Consider the following 25,209-nt stretch of genomic DNA (forward strand, 5'->3'; position numbering starts at 1 on the left):
ACTGATGTGTATCTTATGTGGTACTTACCTGTCAGCACATACATGAAAAACGATGATGAAAATCACCTTACCAAACAACATACTATTACTCACTCCAGTGTTTGGAAGCACCCACGCTTCCAAACACCTACTAGATTTTAAATATTTAAAATAACAAAATTATGTAATAAATTTAAAAAAATTCTTCAAAGTAGAAAAATGATTATAACATAGTATTGAAATTAATAATAATTTAATATTTTTACATAATATTGAAAATAATTAATTTCACTTATATCAAGTAATAATTTGAGAAAATAACTTTCAAAAAAATAATATTTATTAATAATAATTTTAAACTCTTAAATCTATATTTATTATATAATTATATATACTAAAATTAATATTTATTGTCTTTTGTGATAAATGTATTTTCAATAAGTATGTATAAATTTATTTTGTTTAGTTATTTAATAGAAAACTTTCAATATTTATTAGAGATTAAGTTACTATTATTGAAAATTTATTGTACATATTGTGTTTTCGTTATAAGTTATTGATTAATATTTAGTAGAGCTTAAACTATTATTTGAGATTATACTATTTATTGACTAAGTTAATATATTTTTACTACTTATTGTATTTTTGTAATTTCTGTAATTATTGTAGTTTTCATTATCAATATATTTTCAATAATTATGTATTTTTACTATAATTTTTCAATAATTATTGGTGATTAAACTATTGCTATTTATTAGAGATAAGACTATTAATTTAGGTAAAATTATGAGTGTTCATGAATTGGTTCAGTGCCGTCGTAGGTTATTTGGCCAACCAAATTGACCTGGTCAGATTAGGGAGTTGGTTAGATGAAACTTACTAACCTTTTGTGAAAATCGACTCACTCAAGTTGTATTGGTTCGGGTTGACTTTTTGGTTTGGTCAGTCTATTCAAAAGATTTAAACTTAAAAATTTAAATTAATTTTAAAAATTACAGTGCAATTAATAAATAATAAATTTAAAAATTAGATTTATGATATAAAACATTTTAGACTAAGAAATATGGGAAAATTCCCACTTTTCATATTAAAAGTTATATTTAAAATATAAAATATTAATATATATCCATAGTTAGGTCATTCGATTTTGGTCAATTTACAAATGGCCAAAGTGAAATTGATCCAACTTGGTTGAATTGGGAAAATTTTGAGCCAAAGCCAACCTAAAATACTAGAAAACCAACCAACTCGGGTTGAGTTAATTAGGTTGGTTGGTTTCATCAGTTTGATAACTAAACTTAACTAAAATTAATTATTATTATTTTTGTATTATAAAAAAATTATTAAAAGTAGTTTATAAAATATGAATAATTATTAATTATTTAAAAAGTTGAAAATATAAAACAATTGTATACTCTTGTGTGTTTCTATTAGGGTCATTTATTAGAACACACTTTTAGGGATGGTATCCCCATCTCCTATGAGGACTTGACTTTCCTAACCCATTAGGGTTGGGGATGGGGATTGTTTTTGTAGGGTGGGGGCGGGGACGAGAATTAATAGGAATCCCTAATCGAGGTTGGGGTCGGGGATGGGGATTGAGGTCCCCGCCCCACCCATATATATATATATATAGTAAATGTTATTTATATTAAATATACTATTATATTATTTATTATATATATATATATCAAAAACATATTTAAAACATTATTTATAATTTAAACTTTTTTTATTTTAAATAAATTTATTTTAAAAAATACTATTATCTGAAAACATTTTGGGGATTCGGGTCCCCACGGGGAACCCATCCCCGTCAGGGATCGAGGATGGGGGTTAATTTCAGAATCGAGGCCGGGGCCTTATGCCCATCATTTCATTAAGGAGTGTTTGTTTTTCCCTTAGGCCCATGATTTTTTATTCCAAAAATACCCCTAACACTTTTTTGTATAAAAAACAAAATTGAACAAATGTAGCCAATAGAGTGTTTGCCCATGTCTTATTAAGGGCAAAAATGGTATTTTTATTTTCTTTTGATTAAATTTATTTAAATGAACATTAGGGTCAACATTGTCACTTTCCACTGTCATCTAATGGAAGATTGATTAAATCCATTGCAAATTATAAGTGGTGTTTTAGTAAAATGCTAACTATAGGGTAGATTTTAGTAAATCCATGAAAGTATAAGGGATATATTAGTGTATGACATTTTTATTATTTAGCTTTCTCTTAATAAATCCCGTGCATCGCATGGGTCCCTGCTACTAGATATTTAAATGCAAGACTGGCCATTTGATAATGTAAAGGCTAATTTAGTTGAACTAAATTATTCATTAAATTTTCTTTTGGCGAATAAGCAATTGAGTAGGTTGTGAGATAGGGCTATAAATCGATTGAAACAAGGTAGATTCAAATTTATTTCGTCTATATTTTGATTCAAATTGAATCTTATCTCATCATATGCATGGTGGATTATAATTGCAATTAGATGATGAGTAATATTAATAAATTAAATTAAAATTGTTCAAAATATTATATTATTAATAGAATGAACTAAAATGTCTTTGTTGTATATCATGAATAAAATACAGGGTAAATTTCTTAAATTACCCTTATGGTTTAGCTAATTGACTAAGTGTACCCTTACTGTTTGAAAATTGACTAACACTACCCTTATTGTCTCTGACAATTGATTAATGCTTCGTCACAATCTATGCACATGTGACCCCACGTGACTTATACAATTTTTTTTAAAACCCAATATTACCCTCATAGCCTGAGCCCCCACTCTCTCTCTCTTCTAAGACCTCCTCCTCCGCCTCTATCTCTCTCTCCATTCTCAAACCTTCCCCTCTGCCTCTCGTCTCTCTCCCCTTCTCTTTTGCTCTCTTCCTCTATTTCTCTCTTTCTCTTATTGTATGCTTGCATACTGATCAACTCAAATTAGTACTAATTCAAAGTACCTCTTTTCATTTCCTGTTAGTCTTTGGTTATTTGCTGTGTTCAGATCCACCGCTATAACAATGAGTTGCAGCAGCAGTGGCGATGATGAAATAGTAAAATGAGAGAGGACGCAAAGGAGAGAAGGAGAAGAAAAAAAAAGAAGAGAAAGTGTGAGAGAATAACAGAGATTGGAGAGAAAAGTTCCGTCACTGCTTTTGGTTCGAGCAGAGGTCGATGATGAAAGGTACTGTAATAGGAGAGAGAAATGGGAGAGAATGGCCAAAGGGGTGCCGCTGGTTCACCGCCACCCCTCTATTTTTGTTCGAAGAGTGGTCATCGCCATCTTGATCAAAGAGAGAGAGAGAGAGAGGAGGGGAGCGGAGATTGCCACCCCTAGCTACACATCCCAATTAGCGTGCGAGCAAGAAGCCACCATCAACGCTGAGCTCAGAGTGGATGGCTACCTCATCCAATTCCTAGTCACCGGATAACAGGGGACAAAGAGGGAAGCCACGATCGTCAGGCCAAGATCTTTGGTTGAACCTCTCTTTAATGACATAAGATCTTCCATCTTTAGTGGAAACTGATCCATTAACCGAAGGGGTGTTGCTGGTTCGCTGCCCCCTCTGTTTTCGTTCGAAGAGGGGTCATTGCCGCCGCCGGAGTGAGAAGGGGGGTGCCGCTAGTTCGCCGCTGTGTCTTCACTCTCCAGTGTTCGAAGAGGGGTGCCGTTGGTTCGCCGCCCCTTTGTTTTCGTTCGAAGAGGGGTCATTGTTGCTGCCAGAGCGAGAAGGGGGGTGTCGCTGGTTTGCCACCTCTCTGCCTTTTTCTTCCCTGCCTTTTTTTTCCCACCCCTTCCTTCATTTATTTTTGCGTTTTAGAGCATTGTTCACCATGGTCTTCAAACTCCCAAACTCGAGCTAGACGTTACAGCGACAACAAACTGTAGATTCTCTAGCAAGCAGAATTTGATGTTATGAAAGGGGATTTTAGGTGCAAAAATGACAAGAATGTAAGTGCTGAAATCACCGAGTTTGGTGTTTCTTTCGCTTTTCCTCTGTTTTATTTTAAAAATTTGAAGAAGAATAAAGGGTAAAATAGTCTTTTCCGCCTTTTTGTTAATAAACATTAACATTAAGAGAAGAGTTATTCAATTGTCAGAAACAATAAGAATAGTATTAATTAATTTTCAAACAATAAGGATACATTTGGTCAATTAACTAAACCATAAGGATAGTTTAAGAAATTTACCCTAAAATATATTGAAAATAAAATTTATGAAACTGTCATCGACTCCTTAAATACATAGATTTAAATGAAATTATATGAATAAATTGTAAACATGTTGAATTCGAGTTAATGGATCGTGTTAACCCTCCAATGAGAGACGATCACGTCGTCTAGGCAAAAACAGGCTAACGTTTAACGGGCCTTTAGTGTTAATCGGAGAGTGCGGTTGAACCGCGCACAAAACGACAAAAAAGCTGATTAAAACCCTCTCAGTTCGGTTCCTCCCTCCATTTTCTCCTTTCCACTGAACCCTCCTATCCTATACACCGGCGAGTACACATCGGCTATCATTCATCGGCGACAAGAGTTCCGGCGATACGTTCTCTGGCATCCTTCTCTTCTCCTCTTCTTCTTTTTCTTTTTCTTCTTACAAAGGTCTTCCTGGTTTTCTATTTTCAACAGATCGAAGCTAACGCGAACCTCAGCTCACACCGACGTTAATTACGTTTTCTAATCCGAACCTCAGCTCACACCGGTGATCATTCTTCAGGCGAATGAAGGTGAGCGAACCCAAAAAGGAGCACACACTAGCGGATTTCTTTAGTTCTTGGCGTGAACACCAGCGAACTCTACAACGCTGTTCAGCTTTATTTGAGCAGTTTGGCCTCGATCACTAGCAGCCGTCTCAGCCTCACTCGGGCCCTCAATTCAAGCGCCTTTACATTCGGGCCTATCCAATAACGACTGCCTCGTCGATACCTTCAATGGCGTCACCGCTTGGTGGGAACACATCGTCACGCAGCGACAGACACAGACCTTCTCATGGCGACCTCTACCCGACGAGAAGAGAGGCTTCACACTGCGAATTAGGAAGAAGGATAAAGCCCTGATCCTCGATTCTTATCTCGATTACATCATGGACAAGGCCAGCGAGACCCGTCGGAAGAACTAGGACCGTCTTCTGTACACCAATTCGTGATGTGGGTCGCTTGATTCGAGGGGTCACCCATGGGAATCGGTTCCGTTCAAGCACCCAAGTACTTTCGACACTCTGGCCATGGACCCAGCAAAGAAGGCCGAGATAATGGCTGATCTTCGAGACTTCGCTGATGGGCAATCGTTCTACCAGACGACGAGTTGAGCCTGGAAGAGAGGGTATCTTCTTTATGGCCCACCTGGTACTGGTAAATCGAGCATGATTGCCGCCATGGCCAATTACCTTCGCTATGACATCTATGATCATCTTGAGCTCACTGAAGTAAATGCCAATTCAGAGCTTCGGAAGCTTCTCATGAAGACGACTTCTAAATCAATTATTGTTACCGAAGACATCGATTGCTCTATCAATCTAACAAACCGGAAGAAGCCGGTTGGGAGGAACTACCAAACTAATAAGAGAAACTAGAAAAATCACATCAGAGAGCACATTAACCACATTTTCCTAAACCATAATAACCAAGAACTAAAGAAATCTGTCTTCTGTACACCAATTCGCGAGGTGGGTCGCTTGATTCGATTTGTTGAAAACAGAAAACAAGGAAGAAGAAGAGGAGGAGAAGGAGAATGCAAGAGAACGTATGGCCGGAGCTCCCGCCGCCGATGGACGATGGCCGGTGTGATGTGCTCGCCGGTAATGTGAGGTAGGGAGTCCGCGTTCTGTGAACCCGTGCCACCAATGAGAGACCATGTTGTCCGGGCGAAATCAAGCTAACGTTAACGGGCGATTGGACGTTAATTAACTGAATCTGGTTGAACCAGATAGAAAAAGACAAAGGAAACTAAAATAATTCATTCTTTTGAATTATTTAGGATTGGGATGTGAGAATTCATCCTTACTCCCTTCCATTTTCTCCTCCGAACCCCAACACAATAATCAATCCATCCTTTTTGTTCTTCTTTTCCTTCCCTATAAACTTATTTTTTTCTTTTTAATACTTTTGAAGTCGACATTACCCCTAAACTCCATCTCTAAAACAAACATCCGCATCCCCAAGTCAGTGCTACCCTCATTGAAGGCAATCTATCAAAACCCCAAAAACAAAACCGGATTCAGTTCCCTGTTGCTCTGGCGCCCTTTGTCTAATGTAGAAGAACTGAATTCCTTGTCTGTTTACAGTTCTATGAGACTTGCTGCAATACTTTGAGAGCTGAAAAAACCTGGAATTTGGACTACAGAAATGAAATCTCTAAAAGCAATTCTCTTACTAGAATTCCAAGATTGAATGCTATTTGAGTTCATCTCACTGTAGAATTTCCAAAATGATTTTTATAATTTTAATGCATGGTTGTTCACCGTACATGAGTTATGCCTGTATAGGTTTTATATGAAACTAATACAACATTTTACCTTAACCTTAGAATTAAAAAAAAATGTTGATCTGCTAAGCTTGAGGAGTTCAAGGAAGAACTTCAGCACCACCTCAAACCAAGCTCTATTACTTTGTGATACAAATTTGTTGCAAGTAAAAAAATAAAACGTTGATTTTTTTACTCTTAAATTTATAGCTGCTTACAAAGTCTAGAACTTGCAGAAAATGCCCTCTTGATTTGGTTTCTTTTTGGAACTACGATAGATTGCCTTCTATCAAAGTACTGACGATTCGGGGATGTGGTTGTTCGTTTCAGAGAAAGTGGTTCAGGTACTGCCAGCTTTAGAAACATTCACAAACAACAAAAAAATAATAGTATAAAGAAGTGATATCGGCATTAACTGAAACCCCTCGCAATTTCTTGCATTGAGGAACACCTGAGTGTTGAATCCGTTGTCGTACAGTGCTGGGTACCGATGTTCTGGTGAAAGACGGTAGTTGACGGAGACGATGGCGGTGGAGACAGTACGCGCTATCCAGCGGCAAATAAAGTTGTAACCCTTAATGTTGTCCGCCGGCGGCTTTCACATTCACGGACGCCGTGTCGATGGATGCTTCTAGGTTAGGGCTTAGCGGGGGAGAGTGGAGAATGGGAGGAAGACGGAAAAATCTCATGTAATTAAATTGTTTATAACTTTTTTAAGTATTTTTTGTCCTTTTATGTTGGTTCGATCGGATTTTTTTGATGAACATTTAAAGGTCCATTAACGTTAATAACTTTTAAATACGCTCACGTGATCGTCTCTTATGGGCGGGTTTATGCGTTTCGTTAACCCACGGTTCACATAACACATAACGTTGACTATGAGGTAGGAGGGTTCGATGGAGGAGAAAGGAGAAAATGGAGGGAGGGTTCGAATTGAAAAGGGTTTTAATCAGCTTCTTTGTCGTTTTGTGTTCGGTTCAACTACACACTACCAAAAGCCCGTTAACGTTAGTCCGTTAACGTTAGCCTGTTTTTGCTCAGACGACGTGTTCGTCTTTCATTGGCGGGTTCACAGAATGCGGATACTATTTTATTCACCACAAAGAAAACAATAAGTTGTTCAGTTCAGCAACTTCAGACGTCATCAAACGGCCACAGCAAAACCGAAAGAAATGAAAGAAGAAAATGCATTACTTGTATTGGCAATTCTTTTTGTTACACAAACAGGCTCCAAGATCGTGTGTCTATTCTCCCTCCAACTGGCCAACCGCCACCCTCTCCCGCGGAGACCATGCCTCTCAAATGGTATGATTGAAAAACCTCACTTGTTATGGATTTATGGAGTTCATGACTGTTTTTCGTATTTATAAATGTCTTAAAATCTAGGGTTTGTTTATATGGATGTGGATATGTCGGTTCCTCCGAACAATCGTTTTGTTTATCTTTATGTGTACAACTTCAGAAAAATCGGAGTGGAAATTTGATCTTTTCCCCTTTCTGGTGGTTACTTTTAAATCGTAATTTCAGGCTCCTACATTGGCAGCCGAATGCAGGAACAACTGTTAACAGTCAAATACTATCAGAAGTCTCACAATGCGTCGAGAGCATTAATGGCGCCAAGGAAGGAAGATGGAAATCTACCCTCACTTTCTACAGACCCGTGCTAAGAGGTCAGTTATTTTAATTTTTCTGTGAAGGATTTCCATTGTTTCTGTTTAACTTTACTTCTCTTTTGATTTTCAGTCCTACTTTTATCTTCCATCCTCCCCAACGAGTCTCACAAGATACTACAACCCAAATTTAGGAGTGCTTTTTCTAATTACGTTAAGGCCTGCGTTGTTTTAGTTCATTTTTGGGCTTTTGAATTGTTGGTTCTAATTTAAGCATTGCTCATCAGACCAGACTTTACAAGCCGAGTACCCTCGTGATTGTCTGGGGATTTCGCTTCAGGAGCAACCCAATAAATACTACTTTATTCTTCGTAGTCAGCGGATTGTGCTTGAGGCAGATTCCACAATTCAGATGATAATGGAGAAATTACAGTCTTATAAATCCCGGGTCTCACTTTATTTTGAGGTTTGATCTCTCACTCTCTCTCTCTCCCCATGGAACACTTTCCCCTGACATGCTGTAAGAGTGCATGTTGTAGATGTAAATGGTGTTTGGAATTGCTGCGTTGTTTTGGTGTTACTGTTTGCCTCTATCAGCAAAACAATGCAATGTTTCTAGTGGAATCCTGAAAATAATGATAATGTGGCATCTAGAGTGTTCTGCTTTTGTTATTTAACAAATTTGCAGCAATTAGGATGTGGCGACTCAGAAAAGTGCTCTGATATTTCAGTTTCCAATGCGCCACATCAGATGGGTTGTTTCCGCATTGTGCAAACATCAAAGTGTTGTTTCGATAATCACCTCATTGCAACCTATAGAAAAAATTAATCACCCCTGGATTGTGCCTGCGTGCTAAAACATGTTCCTTGCTTCACCAATTTGTTAGACAATATGCTTATTGTGTCCAATTATAAATATTAAATCTAGTTTTAAATGCTAACAATACAATAAGAGCTCAGATTGGACTAATCCCAACTGTTTTGGACCAAAAGGAAATTACAAAAAATGTACTTACTCTTTTTAATTTGAGAGTTATTTTATTCCCAAATTTGAGTTTCCAACAAGGTGCATCTTGGGTGGGTGGAGGGGTGGGGGGGTGGGGGCTCAGCCCCAATGATGGCTGGATGAAGAAATGATGGGGCTGTTTGGAAGTCTTTCTAGGTAGATAGCCCAGTAGACAAGAAGATGCACATACACTGAGCTTTTGGGGTCTTGTCTTTAAAGCTCAAGACTGTTTGGTTTGTGTCGTGGTCTACCGGGCTGTTAAAAACAATTAGAAAGGCTATTTTCAGCGTGCAAAGGCCAAAAGCTTCATTTGAAGCTTCCTGATTTTCGGCCTTTTTGATCTTTCCACACACTCGTCTTCGCGTCTTTTGGTCATTTTTTGGTCTTTTTGAACTTCCTGCAGACCGAAAGACGCGCCAAACACCACCAAAGTTTCCCCCAAATTTGCAATGTTTCTCCTTATTTTATTTGCTTTCATCCCCTGTATCATAATATTTTTGATGCACTTTAGTTAACAACTAGAGATCTATCTACATCATTGATTGTTTGCATTACCTGGAAGCCATATGTTTGGTAAAACAAAAGTTTACCTTCCAGTACTTTATGAGATCCGTGCTTGATAAAGAACAAATTCTTTTTATTGAATGCTATTGACTTATCAAAGTTATAAGTTTCCTACTGACCAGGGAATGGGTTCTTATGAATGTCATCATGAATCTTGTATTTGCAGCTTTCTTTCCCTGTTATGCATCAACCTTTGCTCAGGTTTCTACACATAATCTGCATTTCAAGAATTTTGAAAGTTGTGTTTTTTTTCCCCAAATTGCTGCCACAGAAAACAATAGATAAGAAGATATGTTTTTTTTTTTTTTTTTCAGGTGATAGTAATAGCTTATTAACATTTGTTACTTATTTATCCATATAGGGGTTTCAGTATCAACTTGGTGATTTCCAACTGAGGGTAGGGAAGGTTGTTCCTACTCATTCTGAAAATTTGAGAGGAATTGTCATGGAGGTACAAATCAGAATACTTACCACTTGAGTAATCTCTGATTGTTACTATGCTTTTGCATTGTTTACAAGGTCTAGGCTCTAGCATGTTAAGATTTGATCATCAGAACTATCTGCACTTTTGTTTTCTTCTTAGGGACTAATCGAGTTACATTTCCCTCATTTGTAAATACCTTAACATAGCTTTAATGCCAACTGTTTGGGGTTGGTTACATGAATCGTGTTCTGACATTCTGCTCTATCAAGATAAATGCTTTCTGTCAAATTGTAAGAGTCTGTTTGGTTCACGGGAATAGGGGTACCATTCCAATTCCAACTGTTTGGTTGGGCAGAATCGGAATCCCATTCCCATTCCTGGTGGAATGGCATTCCTCCATTTGAGGGAACGGCCATTCCCTCCCCCTCCCTTGGGAATGAGAATCCATTCTAGCTGTTTCTGATTCTGATTCCGATTCTGACTGTGAACCAAATGGACCCTAAGTCCTTATATCACTTAATTACACATTTCTTTTGGTCTTCCCCTTCCTTTCTTAGAGTCTTCTGTTCATACTATGTCGATTTTTTCTCATTTTTAAAGGGTACTTAAATTTTGTGCTACTTACGATATGCAGAACTAGGAGATTAAGCAACTTTAGTGCACTTATGGTACCTTGTTGGTTTGACATCTCAGCAATTGAAGATGAGAAAGTTTCATCCATGATAAGCAGTTTTTATTAGAAGTATCACATGCTTTGATGCTTTTGTGCAAGTTGATGAAAATTGTTTGATAATGATTAGTTTCAATTAATTATGTTGTACCTTTCTTTTTGTAGTTCTAAGCTCTAAAAGCAACTTTGTTCCTCTTCTGTTTTATTTGGCTACTTTTGAAATAGCTAATCCCTAGCTTTTATATCCTATTAATCCAGCCCTAACTTTTAACCGTTTCCCTTGAAAAATTTTCATTGTTTGAAGCTTTTTTTTTTTTTTTTTTTTTTAAATAACAGAAAGTTCTGTGATACAATGGAAGCAGATATCCTATTTGTAAAGTTTATATGTATGGTCATATATGACAGATGTACAAAATATATATCATAAACATCCTGGACAAAAAAAAAAAAAAAGACTGAACAGGAAAGCCTTTGACTGGTCATGACAAGCTAAGAGATCTCATATCAGTGAGCATCACTCATTCTCCCTTGAAAAGTTTAATGAAATGATTCCAAATCTTGCAAGAAAGGGGCAATGAAGTAGTTAATGAACAGATTGGTAATTAGATTTGATTTTGAACATGTCATTGGGATCTGGGTTCTATACCATCCTATCTGAACTGGATGGTCTAATTCTTGACTGATTGTGCAATTGAAAGCACTAAAGGAGTTGATCAGCCTCCTAGCAATTCATTTTCTTCTCAACTGTTTTTTTTTTTGATCGGCAACACAGAAAAAGATTTCATTAATTAGAAAAATCAGGTTACAACAAGAAGTTATGAAAAGAAAAAACCAGCTTTAGAAGCTGACCCAATCCAAGATTGCATTTGAGTCCAAAACATGTGTTCTATGTATCCCTTGCTTGGCTAAGCTATCTGCCAAACTGTTGACATATGTATTCCTCAAATGCCATGTCACCCCAGCCCCCTTATGCAGCCACTTTACCACAGTTTTTGAGTCTCCTTGAATAATCACTCTACTAATACCCAGTTCTTTTGCCTTCTCAACCCCATAAATGGCAGCCAAAAACTCTGACCTTGCCACATCACCTTGCTCCACAGGACCGGAGTATAAAGCAATTATGTTCCCACCTTCATCCCTAATGCCCCCCCTATACCTGAAGGGCCTGGATTACCCAAATAACTCCCATCAAAGTTCAGTTTCTTCCAGCCATTTTTTGGGGGAGACCATGTCTCAACAGATCTCTGTGTTGTAGATGAGGATGCAGCAATTACACTCCAAGCTCTTAAAAAATCTTCATTCTTGAAGTCTGAAAACAGCTTCATGCTCTTTGCCCAATGTGCCACTCTCAAAGTTATTGTTTCTACCAAGGCTTCCTTGCTTCTTTCCTTTTCTTCAAATATTCTTACATTTCTTTCCTCCCAAACAGTCCAAAGTAGTGCTGCTCTAGTGCACCTCCACAGGTCCTACCCCTCTTTTTTGTACAGATAATGCCACTAGGGCTTCTTTCCTTTTCTTCTCAACTGGATGTTCCATACTACCTCCCTTGTCACCAATTCATAGTTTTGGTGGACAGTGGCTAAATGAAAAATACCTGAGAGTGCTGAATGCCTTTTGAAGAGGTTCCTAACCAGTCAATTTATCATCCCTGAACCTGATGTAATCTCTACAAAATTGGAATGAATTGATTGAACTCAGCTGAGTGTTGAGACTTGAGAGTAAACCCTCCATATAATCAAACCATAAGAGATTAAGGTTGGGATTCCCAGCTATGCATTTATTTTTTTGTCGTCAACACAGAAAAAAGATTTCATTAATTAGAAGAAATCAGGATATAACAAGAAGTTGTGAAAGAAAACCAGTTTTAGAAGCTGTCCCAATTCAAAATTACATTTGACCCAAAACGTATGTGTTCTATGTACCCCTTGCTTGGCTAAGCTATCTGCCTGCCTGTTGGCAGTTCTCCTCAACTATCTTCGAGCTATGTAATATATTTACTTGCAATGACCCTTTGCCATAGGCCATTTGTCTGCACTCCAAATCTCAATAGCTAATTTTCATCAGTCTAATTGTTTTAAAGCAAATACCCATTACAGCCTGGCCTTGGGCAACCCCATTCTAAACATTCCCTTCCACCCCAGCCCTAGCCAAAGAATCAGCATATTAGCACTCCTAGGCACCCAATTCAATGAGGTGGTCAAGGGAAGCACCTAGCAAGTAAGCCAGTTTCACCAGTGACCCATATTCCCATGGGATCTGATTTGTGTCCTCATCCAACAGATAATTGTTTGACACTCACCTCTACTTCCACATTCCTTATTTCTTGCATTACCTACAGTTTCGGTCCTTGGACTAAGGGCAGCAGTTCAGTCCTCAGGGAGTTACCCTGACTAACTCTGGCTAGACTGTATGACTCTGTTGATGAATAGAGACTTCAGAAATAAGAAATTAGAAGATATCCCCTTACAAATATAAAAGTAACTGTTAGTGGTGTTAGTGAAGGGGTATTTCAGTCTTTGTACTTGTTGAGAATGCTGATGTGTACGGTTATGTTAGTTCGAGTGCCTCTTACTTAAAGAAGGGCACTCAAGTCTTTTTCAATAAGTCAATAATATAATAATAGGTCTGGCCGAATCAAGGGATTAACTTTTTTCCCTAATTTGAACCAGCCTTTCTCTCTTTTCTCTCTTCTCTCTTTTCTTCTTTCCTCTCCTACTTCTTGCTGTCTACTTTACTCTACAGTCAACGAACAAGACAGAATTCTATGGCAGGTCAAACTTCAACATGGTATCAGAGCTAGGTTCACCAAATCAGACTTGCTAGAATTCTGCCTTCTGCGCATTCGAATTAGGGTTTCACTTGGGGTTCTCAGTTGTGAGTTGGAGACTGGGAAAAGGGCTGAAAAGGAGTGATCGCCCTCTTCCCTAGGAGGTCTCTATGCCTCCGATTGTGTCGTTGGTGATTGGTTGCTGTGGTTTCTAAGCCCTAGTTAGGGCTGGTACGTGTGGTGCAGTGGTGTCTCAGCCCTTCGTATGGTTGGCCTTCAGGCGATGAGGTAAAGTTTTTTTATATATTTTTTTTTGTTATGGAATACATGAGAGGTGTAGTACAGTTCGCATGATGGGTTCTCAGATTGCAGTATGCTAGGGTTTATGCTAGGGTTTATTCTGGTTTGTGTGTGATTCGAATGGCAATAGTGTCTACTTAATGGTGAAGCTTCCTATAGTTGTGGATTAATGTTGGTGGTGTTACAAGTGTGGTTTTCAGCTTTTGATATCGCTGAAATCAGTGTGTAGACCTCGGTGAGTAGGGGTTGTGGTGTTGTAGTTTTCAACATTTAATACTGCTGAAATCAGTGTACAGACTTCGGTGAGTAGGGTTTGTGGTGTTGCAGTTCTCAGCTGTTGAAATCAGTGTGCAGATTTCGATGAAGTGTCTGTGTGTAGTGTGCAGTGTGTAGTGCTCCTAATTCAGTGCTCAGAATTAAGGGAGTTCGGCAATGGCAGATAACAGTGATAGTAAACCTAGTGTCATGATATCTACTGACTACCTGAATGTCCAAATGACCTCCATTAAACTGAATGGAGAGAATTATGTCCCTTGGGCCAAGTCTGTAGAGGTTTTTCTGAAGGCGAAGAAGAAAGTGAAGCATATAAGAGAGGAGAAACCCCCCGCTAATTCTCAGGAGTATGAAGACTGGGAACAGGAAGATGCACAGATCATTACATGGTTGTGGAACAGTATGGAACCCAAAATCTGTGTGAACTTCATGTTTCTTGACACAGCCAAAGAGGTGTGGGATCATGCCAAGAAACTGTATTCAGGTCAGGATAATACCACTAGGGTATATCAACTGTATCAGGAATACTTCAATCTGCAACAGGGAAATCAGAGCCTTGAGGAGTACTATGCCAATGTGAGGAATATCCGTAATGAGTTAAATGTCTATCATCCTCTCACTTCAGATGTCAAAGTTCAACAGCAACAGCGAGAGCAGCTTGATGTAACACGGTTTCTGGTGGGGCTGAAGTCTGAGTATGAACCAGTACGAGCCCAGATACTAGGGGGATCTGCTCTTCCATCTTTAGAGGAGGTGTTTGCTCGTCTTCGGAGGGCTTCCATTGGATCTATGGACTCTAATGTCTCCGATAAATCAGCATTTGCAGTGTCAAGAGGCCGAGGTGGCAGAAGTGGGACTCGAGGAACCCAGCCTGGCAGGAGTGGTAGTGGTGGATCTACACACATCCGTGGTGGTGGTCGTACTGGAGGCAGAGATTCAGGGGGAGCTCGTGGTAGAGGACGTGGCTCGGGTCCACGGAAGTGTACTCACTGTGGTTTGGATGGACATACCATTAACTACTGCTATGACTTACATGGTCCTCCCTCGACGTGGGCCAACCATGCCATGACTAGTGACACCAGTTTCAGCCCTACACAGGAGAAACGGTCAGCTGACCCGATGCCTTCTACTCCCTCAGATGGTCCAGGCAAGGAGATGGTGAGTGTTCCTCGTGATGAGTATGAGAGGTTTGTTCAATCCAAGTCGCAGCAGAACACAGCTTCCTTTGCACACTCAGGTATGGCTTGTTTGGCATCCACACCCAACCCCTGGATTATTGACTCTGGAGCCTCCGATCACATGACGGGAACTCCAGGTGTGTTTTCATCTCTCACTCATTGCTCAACATCACAATCTGTTACCCTTGCTAATGGCTCCACGTCATCTATCTGTGGTGTTGGTAATGTTGACCTAGACCCTGTATCCCTATCCTCTGTTTTATATGTACCTAAGCTTCCATTTAATCTTATGTCTGTTAGTAAGCTGACCAAGTCACTTAAGTGCTCCATCACTTTTTACCCTTCTATGTGTGTTTTTCAGGATCTCAAGACGGGGATGAAGATTGGTGGAGGGCATGAAGCCGGTGGACTGTATTATCTTGATGGTGGTGGACGAACGTCAACGGCTCTTCAGTCATCCATTTCTCCTCTCCAGTGGCACTGTAGATTTGGTCATCCTTCGCTGAAAGTGTTGCAGTCCTTAGTCCCTTCATTGAGTCAACTTTCTGTTTTAGATTGTGAGTCTTGTCAATTTGGGAAACACCATCGTGTTCCCTTTCGTTCTAGGGTCGATAACCGTGTGTCGAGTCTTTTTTCTTTAATTCATTCAGATGTTTGGGGTCCTTATAAAGTGATGTCATATAATGGATACCGATATTTTGTTATTTTTGTTGATGACTGTTCAAGAATGACGTGGCTCTATTTAATGAAAGAAAGAAGTGAATTATTTTCCATCTTCCAGAAATTTTATGCTGAGATCCGCAATCAATTTGGTGTTCACATCAAAATTTTCCGTTCTGATAATGGTCGTGAATACTTGTCCTCATCTTTTCGAGAATACTTGGACCACCATGGGATTATACACCAAACTTCATGTACCTATACTCCGCAACAAAATGGGGTTGCTGAGAGAAAGAACCGCCATCTTGTAGAAACGGCACGCTCCCTCATGCACCACATGAATGTTCCCAAAACTTTTTGGAGCGATGCAATGCTCACCTCTTGTTTCTTAATTAATCGGATGCCCACGTCTATCCTTGATGGTCGTTCTCCTTTTAGTGTCTTATTCCCCAACATGTCTCCGTTTCCGCTTTCTCCTCGGGTATTTGGGTGTGTCTGCTTCGTTCATAATCTGAGTCCCGGGACTGACAAGTTAGATGCACGTTCCCTGAAGTGTATCTTCCTTGGTTATTCCCGAACTCAGAAAGGGTACAAGTGTTATCATCCTAGTTCTCGTCGTTCCTTGGTATGTGCTGATGTTACATTCTTTGAGTCTACTCCGTTCTTCGTGGGGTCCGGTGCTGCTGCTTCCCCCACATCACCACCTCCTCTTCCTCTTCCTGTGGCTGATCCACCTCCTTTGGTTCCAGTCATGCCTACGTCCTTGCCTCCGGTGCCACCATTGGTTGACCGTCCACCCATCCGTCACGTGTATACACATCGCCCACGTGTACCGGCTGCAGCTCCTCCAGCTTCATCACCGTCGACAGATCCAGCTCCAGCTTCGACACCAGCCTCCGACCTAGATCTTCCTATTGCCTTACGGAAAGGTAAGCGTACTTGCACCCTTCACCCTATTTCCAATTTTGTTTCACTTACCCACCTCTCCGCTTCCCATCGCCAGTTCATATCTTTGTTATCCTCCGTGGTTGTTCCTAAGGATGTCCAGGAAGCCCTTACCTCTCCAGAGTGGTGCCGTGCTATGGAAGAAGAGCTCTCTGCTTTGCATCATAATCACACTTGGGATCTCACCGCTCTTCCTCCTGGGAAGCAGGCTGTCGGTTGTAAGTGGGTGTATAGTGTTAAGTACTTGCCAGATGGTCGTGTTGAGCGCCTGAAGGCGCGGCTGGTTGCCAAAGGGTACTCCCAAACCTATGGCATTGACTACACGGAGACGTTCTCCCCGGTTGCTAAGATAGGATCAGTTCGTGTCGTCATCTCCCTTGCAGCTATGTCTGGTTGGCCTCTCCATCAGCTCGATATCAAAAATGCCTTTTTGCATGGGGATTTGCTCGAGGAGGTCTACATGGAGCAACCACCTGGGTTTGTTGCTCAGGGGGAGGATGGTAAGGTATGTAGACTTAAGAAGGCTATTTATGGACTTAAACAGTCCCCTCGAGCATGGTTTGGTAGGTTCAGTGAGGTGGTCAAGAAGTTTGGTCTGAAACAGTGCCAAGTTGATCACTCTGTCTTCAGTCTTGACTCTTCGGCAGGTAAAATAATATTGGTGGTGTATGTGGATGATATCGTTGTGACTGGGAATGATAAAATGGGCATTGACAGATTGAAGGCATTCCTACAGGAACACTTTCAGACAAAGGACCTTGGCAAGTTGAAATACTTTTTGGGCATAGAGGTAGCAAGATCTAAGCATGGCATTAATTTGTGCCAGAGGAAATATGTGCTTGATTTACTGGAAGAAACAGGATTGTTGGGTACTAAACCGGCTGAGACACCTATGGAAACAAATACGAGGCTGAGCAGTGATATAGGTGAAGTGTTTGAAGAGCCTGGCAGATACCGACGACTTGTAGGCAAACTAAACTATCTAACCATTACTCGGCTAGATATTTCATTTGCGGTTAGTGTGGTGAGTCAGTTCATGCAGAAACCTTTGGTCCCACATTGGAATGCAGTGCTAAGGATTGTGAGGTATCTGAAAGGAGCTCCTGGTCGTGGTTTGCTGTACAGAAGTGGTGGAAAACTGGTAGTAGAAGGATACACCGATGCTGATTGGGCAGGTTCTATGTCTGATAGACGATCTACCACAGGCTATTGCACCTTTCTGGGGGGTAACCTGGTAACATGGAAAAGTAAGAAGCAAACAGTTGTGGCAAGAAGCAGTGCAGAAGCGGAATATAGGGCCATGGCACATACTGCTTGTGAACTAGTGTGGCTGAGGAACCTTCTACAGGAGATAGGATATGACATCAGTACTCCAATGAAGCTCTACTGTGACAATCAGGCAGCGGTTCATATCTCTTCCAATCCAGTGTTTCATGAAAGAACCAAGCACATCGAAGTTGACTGTCATTTTGTGAGAGAGAAGGTGCTGAATGGGGTGATAGAAACTGCATATGTTAGTACGGGAAACCAGTGGGCAGACTTGTTTACAAAAGGCTTGAGTCGGGGGAGAGTGGACTACATATGTAACAAGCTGGGATTATATGATATATACTCACCAGCTTGAGGGGGAGTGTTAGTGGTGTTAGTGAAGGGGTATTTCAGTCTTTGTACTTGTTGAGAATGCTGATGTGTACTGTTATGTTAGTTCGAGTGCCTCTTACTTAAAGAAGGGCACTCAAGTCTTTTTCAATAAGTCAATAATATAATAATAGGTCTGGCCGAATCAAGGGATTAACTTTTTTCCCTAATTTGAACCAGCCTTTCTCTCTTTTCTCTCTTCTCTCTTTTCTTCTTTCCTCTCCTACTTCTTGCTGTCTACTTTACTCTACAGTCAACGAACAAGACAGAATTCTATGGCAGGTCAAACTTCAACAGTAACCAAATTTTTATTCATGAAATCAGCTCATATTTCAATTACAATGTTTTCTATTTGTAGACTCAGGGCTCGGATCTCCCTTTACAGACTCAAACTCTAATGTGAAAAATGACAAAAAATGACTTCTAATTGTTCTAAAACTAAGACAAATCTATGTATAACCATTTAGGACACTCAAGTCATAAACCAACTTTAGATACCTATTATCAATCCTACTAAAACTAAGCAAACCAAAGACAACTCCAAGATAAACCAAAAATAGAGAATAATAAAAAACATCCAAAAATAGAAACTTTTTAATCCATTCACTGATTTAAACCCTATAGTAAAATAGCTGTAACTTTCCCAGAACACAGATTCAGAAGATCTTAGGAGCCATTATCAAATGGCTGAAGTGGCTGAACTGAATGACATATTGTTTTGTATTTTAGTAAATAAAATAATAAAATAATAGAATATTCAAGGGCAAAGTTCTCAACCCAACTTCAGCTTCAGCCATTAAGGTTTTCATAACCTCCTTAATAACTTGTTTGCTAAAAGACAAACAAATAAGCCATTCAGTTCAGACACTTAAGCAGTTATCAAACAGCTCCTTAGTCTTATTGGATAGGTAATGACAAAAATCACACAGAACTGACAAGTTGACCTCTTAAAGCTTGGTTTGCAAGAAAAGAAAAGTGATTACAGCCATAACTTTTCAAAATTTTAGGATTCTTTAAATTTAATGTTTAAGGCTGTTTTTTCAAAGTGGGACTGCAATAGAATTGTTGGAGATGAATATAGGAAAGACCTTTTAATTAAGTGGGAGGTGGTGTGTAGGAGTAAAGAGGAAGGGGGCTTGGGACTAGGGAACTTAATTCAGAAAAATACAGCCTTACTGGGGAAGTGGCTGTGGAGGTGGCCATTAGAGAGAGTCAGGTTGTGGCATGAGGTGATCGGAAGCATACATGGATGCTCAGGGAATAGATGGGATGCTGGTGTATCAAGGCAGGCAACTTCGGCAACCCCTTGGAAGGCAGTGCACAATATTCTTCCTCATTTCCTCAGTCATATCAGGTATGATGTGTGTGATGGCAACTCCGTCCTCTTTTGGGAGGACATTTGGGTTGGAGATGTTCCCCTGAAAACCCTTTTCCCCTCCCTGTTCTCAGTTTTTCGATACAAAAAAAGAGGTTGTTTCCAAATTTTGCTCCTCATTGGAAACCCCTTGGGCTCCTACTTGGAATTTTGGGTTCCGTAGAGGTGTAAGGGATGAGGAGATTGAGTGCTTAGTCAGTTTACTCTGCCTTCTTGAAAAAGTTTGTTTGAACCCCTTTTAACCTGACAAATGAATTTGGATACCTCGATTGGAAGGATCTTTTTTCAAATCCCTTTGCTGTTCTAACCCTCAGCAGGCCTTCCCTGTTAAGGAAGTTTGGTACAGACCTGTTCCCCCTAAGATTTTGGCATTCTGTTGGGAAGTGTACTATGGGAAAGTATATATCTTGGACAAACTACAATATAGAAGACCTTTTCTCTATATTTACCCCAACTGGTGCATCCTTTGCAGATCTCAGAGTGAGGACTGTTATCATTTGTTAATTTCTTGTTCCTTTACTGCAGAGTTATGGGATTGGCTTTTCTCTTTGTTTGGGAGCAGTTGGAACTTGCCAGCAGATTTAAGACTGCTTTTTGATCCCCCTACTTTTGTTTGGAAACAGAAAAGGGGTAAAATCATGTGGAGGTGTGCAAGCACTGCATTGATATGGACAATCTGGGAAGAAAGGAATGCTAGAGCTTTTTTGGAGAAGGAAAGAAACCTTCAATAGATAAAGGACTACATCTTGGTTAGGGTGATTCATTGGCTGAAATCTTTGGACTTGTTTCACCAATTCTCGTTTAATGACATTTGGAGGAATTGGGCAGCAGTGGCAAGTTGTTCCTCTTCCAAGACTAAAGTGAGAACAAAGCTGGTCATCACCTCCTGCAGGCTTCTTGAAGTTGAACTTTAACAGAAGCAGTCTAGGAAACCCAGGTCCTTCTGGGTTAGGTCGGGTATTGAGGAATGAAGTCAGGAATGTGATATTTATCTTCTCAGGTCCTTTAGGAGTGGGAGACTCTACTAGAGCAGAAATGTTTGCTGCCCTGCAAGGTGTACAATTTGCAGCTCAATTAGGGGTGAACCAGCTAATAGTTGAAGGTGACTCAAAGGTTGTAATAAGCTGGTTGCAGGACCCAGAGTTAGTAGTTTGGTGCTTTAGGAATGAAATTAAAAAGTTTTAGGTGCTGACAAGAAACATGGACCTAAGAATACAATGGGTGGGGAGATCAGCAAATGCTATGGCGGACTGTCTAGCTAAGCAAGGGGCAGCTAGGGGAGTTTTGTATTGGGCAAAAACTGTAACTTATTACTTTTGTTTTCTTCTTTAGTGGAGAGATCACAGCTCGCGCCTCTCCAAGGGCTACTTGTATGTGCTAATATTTCCAAATTAATAAAAAGTTCATTTATTTATAAAAAAGAAAGAAATACAAATGAAGCTTCTTCTTTGTTTTGCTATTGTTTGTGGCTAGCATGGATATGTAGGATGGTATAAGCCATCTAGCATTTGTGCATGATTGTTCTCATATTAATATATAAAGGGTCTATCATTTTTTGGTAATAAACAAAAGAAGAAAATTTATTCATAAAAGAAGAGAAAGATTACAAAACAAGGTGATAAGTAGGGCTGTCAACAGGTCATGTTTGGGCAGGGACCATCTAGAACTGGGACCGACCCGATAGGAAATATCGAGGATTTGGAACTGAATCGGACCCGATAGGGTCTGTAATTTTTAGACCTAGAACCGAACTGATTGGTTCTCGGGATAATCGGGTCTGACCCGGTGGACCTGATTATAATAAATAAATAAATAAATACGTTTAATACATATTAAATATTATACATTATATATTATATGTATATTATATATAATTTATTTATATATAATTCATTTAATATATATATATTAAATGTATATATTATGTGTATTATATGAATATAGCTCATGTCAGGTCTGAATCGGTTTGGGGCTGGGTGGAACCGGTTCTGAACCGATAATAATCGGGACACTATATCAGGGCCTGGAACCGACCTGTTGGTTCCAGTTCCTAGAACCAGAACCGGCACAATTGGTTCGGGTCCATCGGGTCGGAACCGACCCATTGACAGCCCTAGTGATAAGTTACACCCAAAAGAAAAAAAAAAGAAATAGCTCACCACCCTCCAATAAAACTTTTGAAGTACAAATTCAAGCTCCTACCCAGACGTTCAACAAACAAAAAGCCTCCCTTCAAGCCTCTCAAAACCACCCAAAAAATTTGACTCACCAGTTTCCAATATCCAAGTTCCTTCCACCCAACAAAAAAATCAGCATTGAAAATATACTCCTTTTCCAATTCCATCAACTTTTTTCTTGCAAATTCTTCCCCTCCCAAGAAAAACAGCCCCAATATTTTACATTCAACAATTTTTCCAAATCAACATTCTTCGCTATCTCCCTCACTTGATCTAAGATCACTTCATCATCTTCCTCTTGGTCCTTTCCATCCTTTTCATCATCTCCACTCTCTTCCTCCGTCTCTTCCACGTTCGTTCTATTTCCTTCTCCTTGGAATCAGAAGTCGTTTCCATCTTACTCTTCGTAATCTTTCTCTGTACTTTATCAGCAAAATTACTCTTCTTATCCCCTTTCTGATTTCTATTTTTGATCTTCATCAAATGTCTCTTTCTTTTTCCCATCTTGATCATAACCATCCTTTTCCAACCTTGCGTAGCCAGTCTCATTGGAAGGTTCAGCATCAACCTCCAATAGACGATGATCCTTTTCCACATCTATCCAACTCCAATTCAGACCAGGTTCATTTTCTTCTTGATTTTCCATCAACGTTGATGTAGCTGTGACTGATATTGCCTCATCTAAACCATCGTCAGCAGAGAAAACTCTCATTGCCCTGGCCATCATTTTTGTGCCTTCAATACTAGTTGTTACATCCAGTGTCGTTTCTTCACCAGGAACAACCATATTTCCCTGATGCTGAAGATCCGCTCCATCTCAAGAAAACACAAAGGATTCTTGGTGCAATCATTCTCCAAAAGCTTTTGTCCAACCTCAACAATTGATGAAGAACTTACCTTTTCTCTTCATCAAAGCCTCCTCTTCTTTCCGAACAAACGTAGTGGTAACCCACTCCCATTTGTCATCATCCATCTTTCCCCTTAAGGCTGAAATCCTCTTGTCACCCTGATTTTACGCAACCTTCACCCGATCTGCTTTGGCTCACCCTTTGGTTTCACTCTCCTTCTCGATGAAGACGATGGTGGACCAGGATTACAGTCCATCAACCCTCCATTAAGAGACACATGCTCCTTAGGATAGTCATGTGCCCTGCCTTCTCTGGGCTTAAAAACCAAGGACTGGCCCATTTGATTTAGTTTCTTTTCCCCCTTCAATCATGGGCTTCAAGATAACTGGCCCATAATTATTTAAAACTGACGCCCACGTGATGTTTTAAAGTGTCACACAAGTGCTCTTGACCTGTCAGTTCCACCCAAGTTCGGTCCAACCCCTCTTCTATGGGCCTCTTTGACTTCCTTTCGTCTCCTCTGTTTTGCCTTCCCACTTTCAATAGCTCCACCTCCCAAGGCCCAAACATATGGCAGTCCATGCACCAGCCCAACCTCTTTTCTCATGCACGGATTTATTTGTGACTAGTTCCTCATCTTTTCCTCTTCCCAGCCTTCGTTCCACAGTTTTGGTGAGACTTCCATTCTCATTTGAATCACCCACTCTTCTCTTGCCACGTAAGCACCCTTCTTCTACCACTTCGTCTTCCACCCTTCGAGCTTCCTTCCACAACAATGCTTCAAATGGAGATTGTCAACCAGACCTAGATGTAAATTAGTCTTCTAATATCAAGATTGAAACTTAATGATTAACAAAATAGAACAGATCTGAATAATAGTATAAGAGAGGAAGATGGCGAAGAGAAGAGGTAAGAGAAGAAGAAGTCGAATGATTCACCCTTCTCCTCTAACCCTATTTTATTAATCTCTAAAAATTTGATGATGACAAGTATACCCTTAAGTGGGCGGCCAGCTTGGCAGTTACATAAAGAAAATAAAACAAGAACAAATAACAGGCCCATTAAGTGAGGCCCATCAACATAAATAAAAGATAAAATAAAGGATATCACACGAGAGGCTGTTAGGGCCCATTCGGCCCAGTCTCTTTACACTCCCCCTCAAGCTGAGCATAGATGTCAATCATGCCCAGCTTGCTTATATATTATGTCAATTTCCCCCTGGGAACTCCCTTGGTCAAGATATCAGCCAGTTGCTCTTCTGATGTGATAAATGGTAAACAAACTTCTCCTGAAGAGACTCTTTCCCTTATGAAATGCCTATCAACCTCAATGTGCTTAGTTCTGTCATGTTGAACAGGATTATGTGCAATGTTGATAGCAGCTTGGTTGTCGCAATAGAGCATCATTAGTTTCTCGTAGTCCACCACTCCCAATTCCTCTAGAAGGGATCGTAGCCATAGTAATTCTGACACACCATGAGCCATTGCCCTGTATTCTACTTCAGCTGAGGATCTAGCAACTACTGATTGTTTTTTACTCCTCCAAGACACAATATTCCCAGCAACCAGAGCACAATAACCAGAGGTGGACCTTCTGTCATCAATACTTCCTGCCCAATCTGCATCAGTAAAGGCTTCCAGCTTCATGTGACCATGCTTAGCAAATAGAATACCTTTCCCTGGAGTACCTTTCAAGTAGCACAGAACCCTATCTGCAGCAGCTAGATGAGTATCTCTAGGAGAATGCATAAACTGACTGATAACACTTACTACATAGGAAATATCTGGCCGAGTCATGCAAAGACATAACAACTTCCCAAGCAGTCTCTGAAACACTCCCTTATTAGACAAAGGTTCACCATCTGTGGCAGAAAGCTTATGATTAGGATCAATGGGAATGGAGATGGGTTTAGCTCCAAGTTTACCAGTTTCAACAAGAAGATCAATGACATATTTGCACTGAGATATGAATATACCATCCTTAGATCGAGCAACTTCAATGCCCAGGAAATACCGAAGATCTCCCAAATCTTTGATTTCAAATTCAGAGTTGAGAAATGCTTTTAGTTTACTAGCCTCTTCAATGTCATTACCCGTGACCACAATATCATCAACATAAACAATCAAGAAGGTCACCAGAGAGTCATTTCTCTTCAAGAACAGTGTATGATCAGATTGTGTTTGAATGTAGCCAAAAGAGACAAGAGCAGCCCGAAATCTCTCAAACCAAGCCCGAGGAGATTGTTTGAGACCATAAATAGACTTGTGTAGTTTACACACCTTGCCTTTTATTTCTTTCCCATAAACTCCTGGAGGTAGAGACATATA

General features: G+C 39.9%; 1 protein-coding gene and 1 pseudogene across 1 annotated transcript in view; both read left to right on the forward strand.

The window, feature by feature from the left end:
* Positions 1–3,898: 3,898 nt before the first annotated feature.
* LOC104600796 (AAA-ATPase At5g57480 pseudogene) lies at positions 3,899–5,564 on the forward strand (annotated as a pseudogene).
* A 2,012-nt stretch (positions 5,565–7,576) lies between these two features.
* LOC104600584 (mediator of RNA polymerase II transcription subunit 20a-like) overlaps positions 7,577–25,209 on the forward strand; it is a 29,683-nt gene continuing 12,050 nt past the window's right edge. Inside the window, exons 1-4 of the mRNA XM_010263623.3 lie at positions 7,577–7,752; positions 7,975–8,117; positions 8,345–8,523; positions 9,989–10,078. Coding sequence (XP_010261925.1) covers positions 7,739–7,752; positions 7,975–8,117; positions 8,345–8,523; positions 9,989–10,078 — 426 coding nt within the window. The 5' untranslated portion in view covers positions 7,577–7,738. The remainder of the gene's footprint in view (positions 7,753–7,974; positions 8,118–8,344; positions 8,524–9,988; positions 10,079–25,209) is intronic.

The sequence above is a fragment of the Nelumbo nucifera genome, chromosome 8 (genome assembly GCF_055504915.1).
Source record: "Nelumbo nucifera cultivar China Antique chromosome 8, China Antique-T2T, whole genome shotgun sequence".
NCBI lineage: Eukaryota > Viridiplantae > Streptophyta > Magnoliopsida > Proteales > Nelumbonaceae > Nelumbo > Nelumbo nucifera.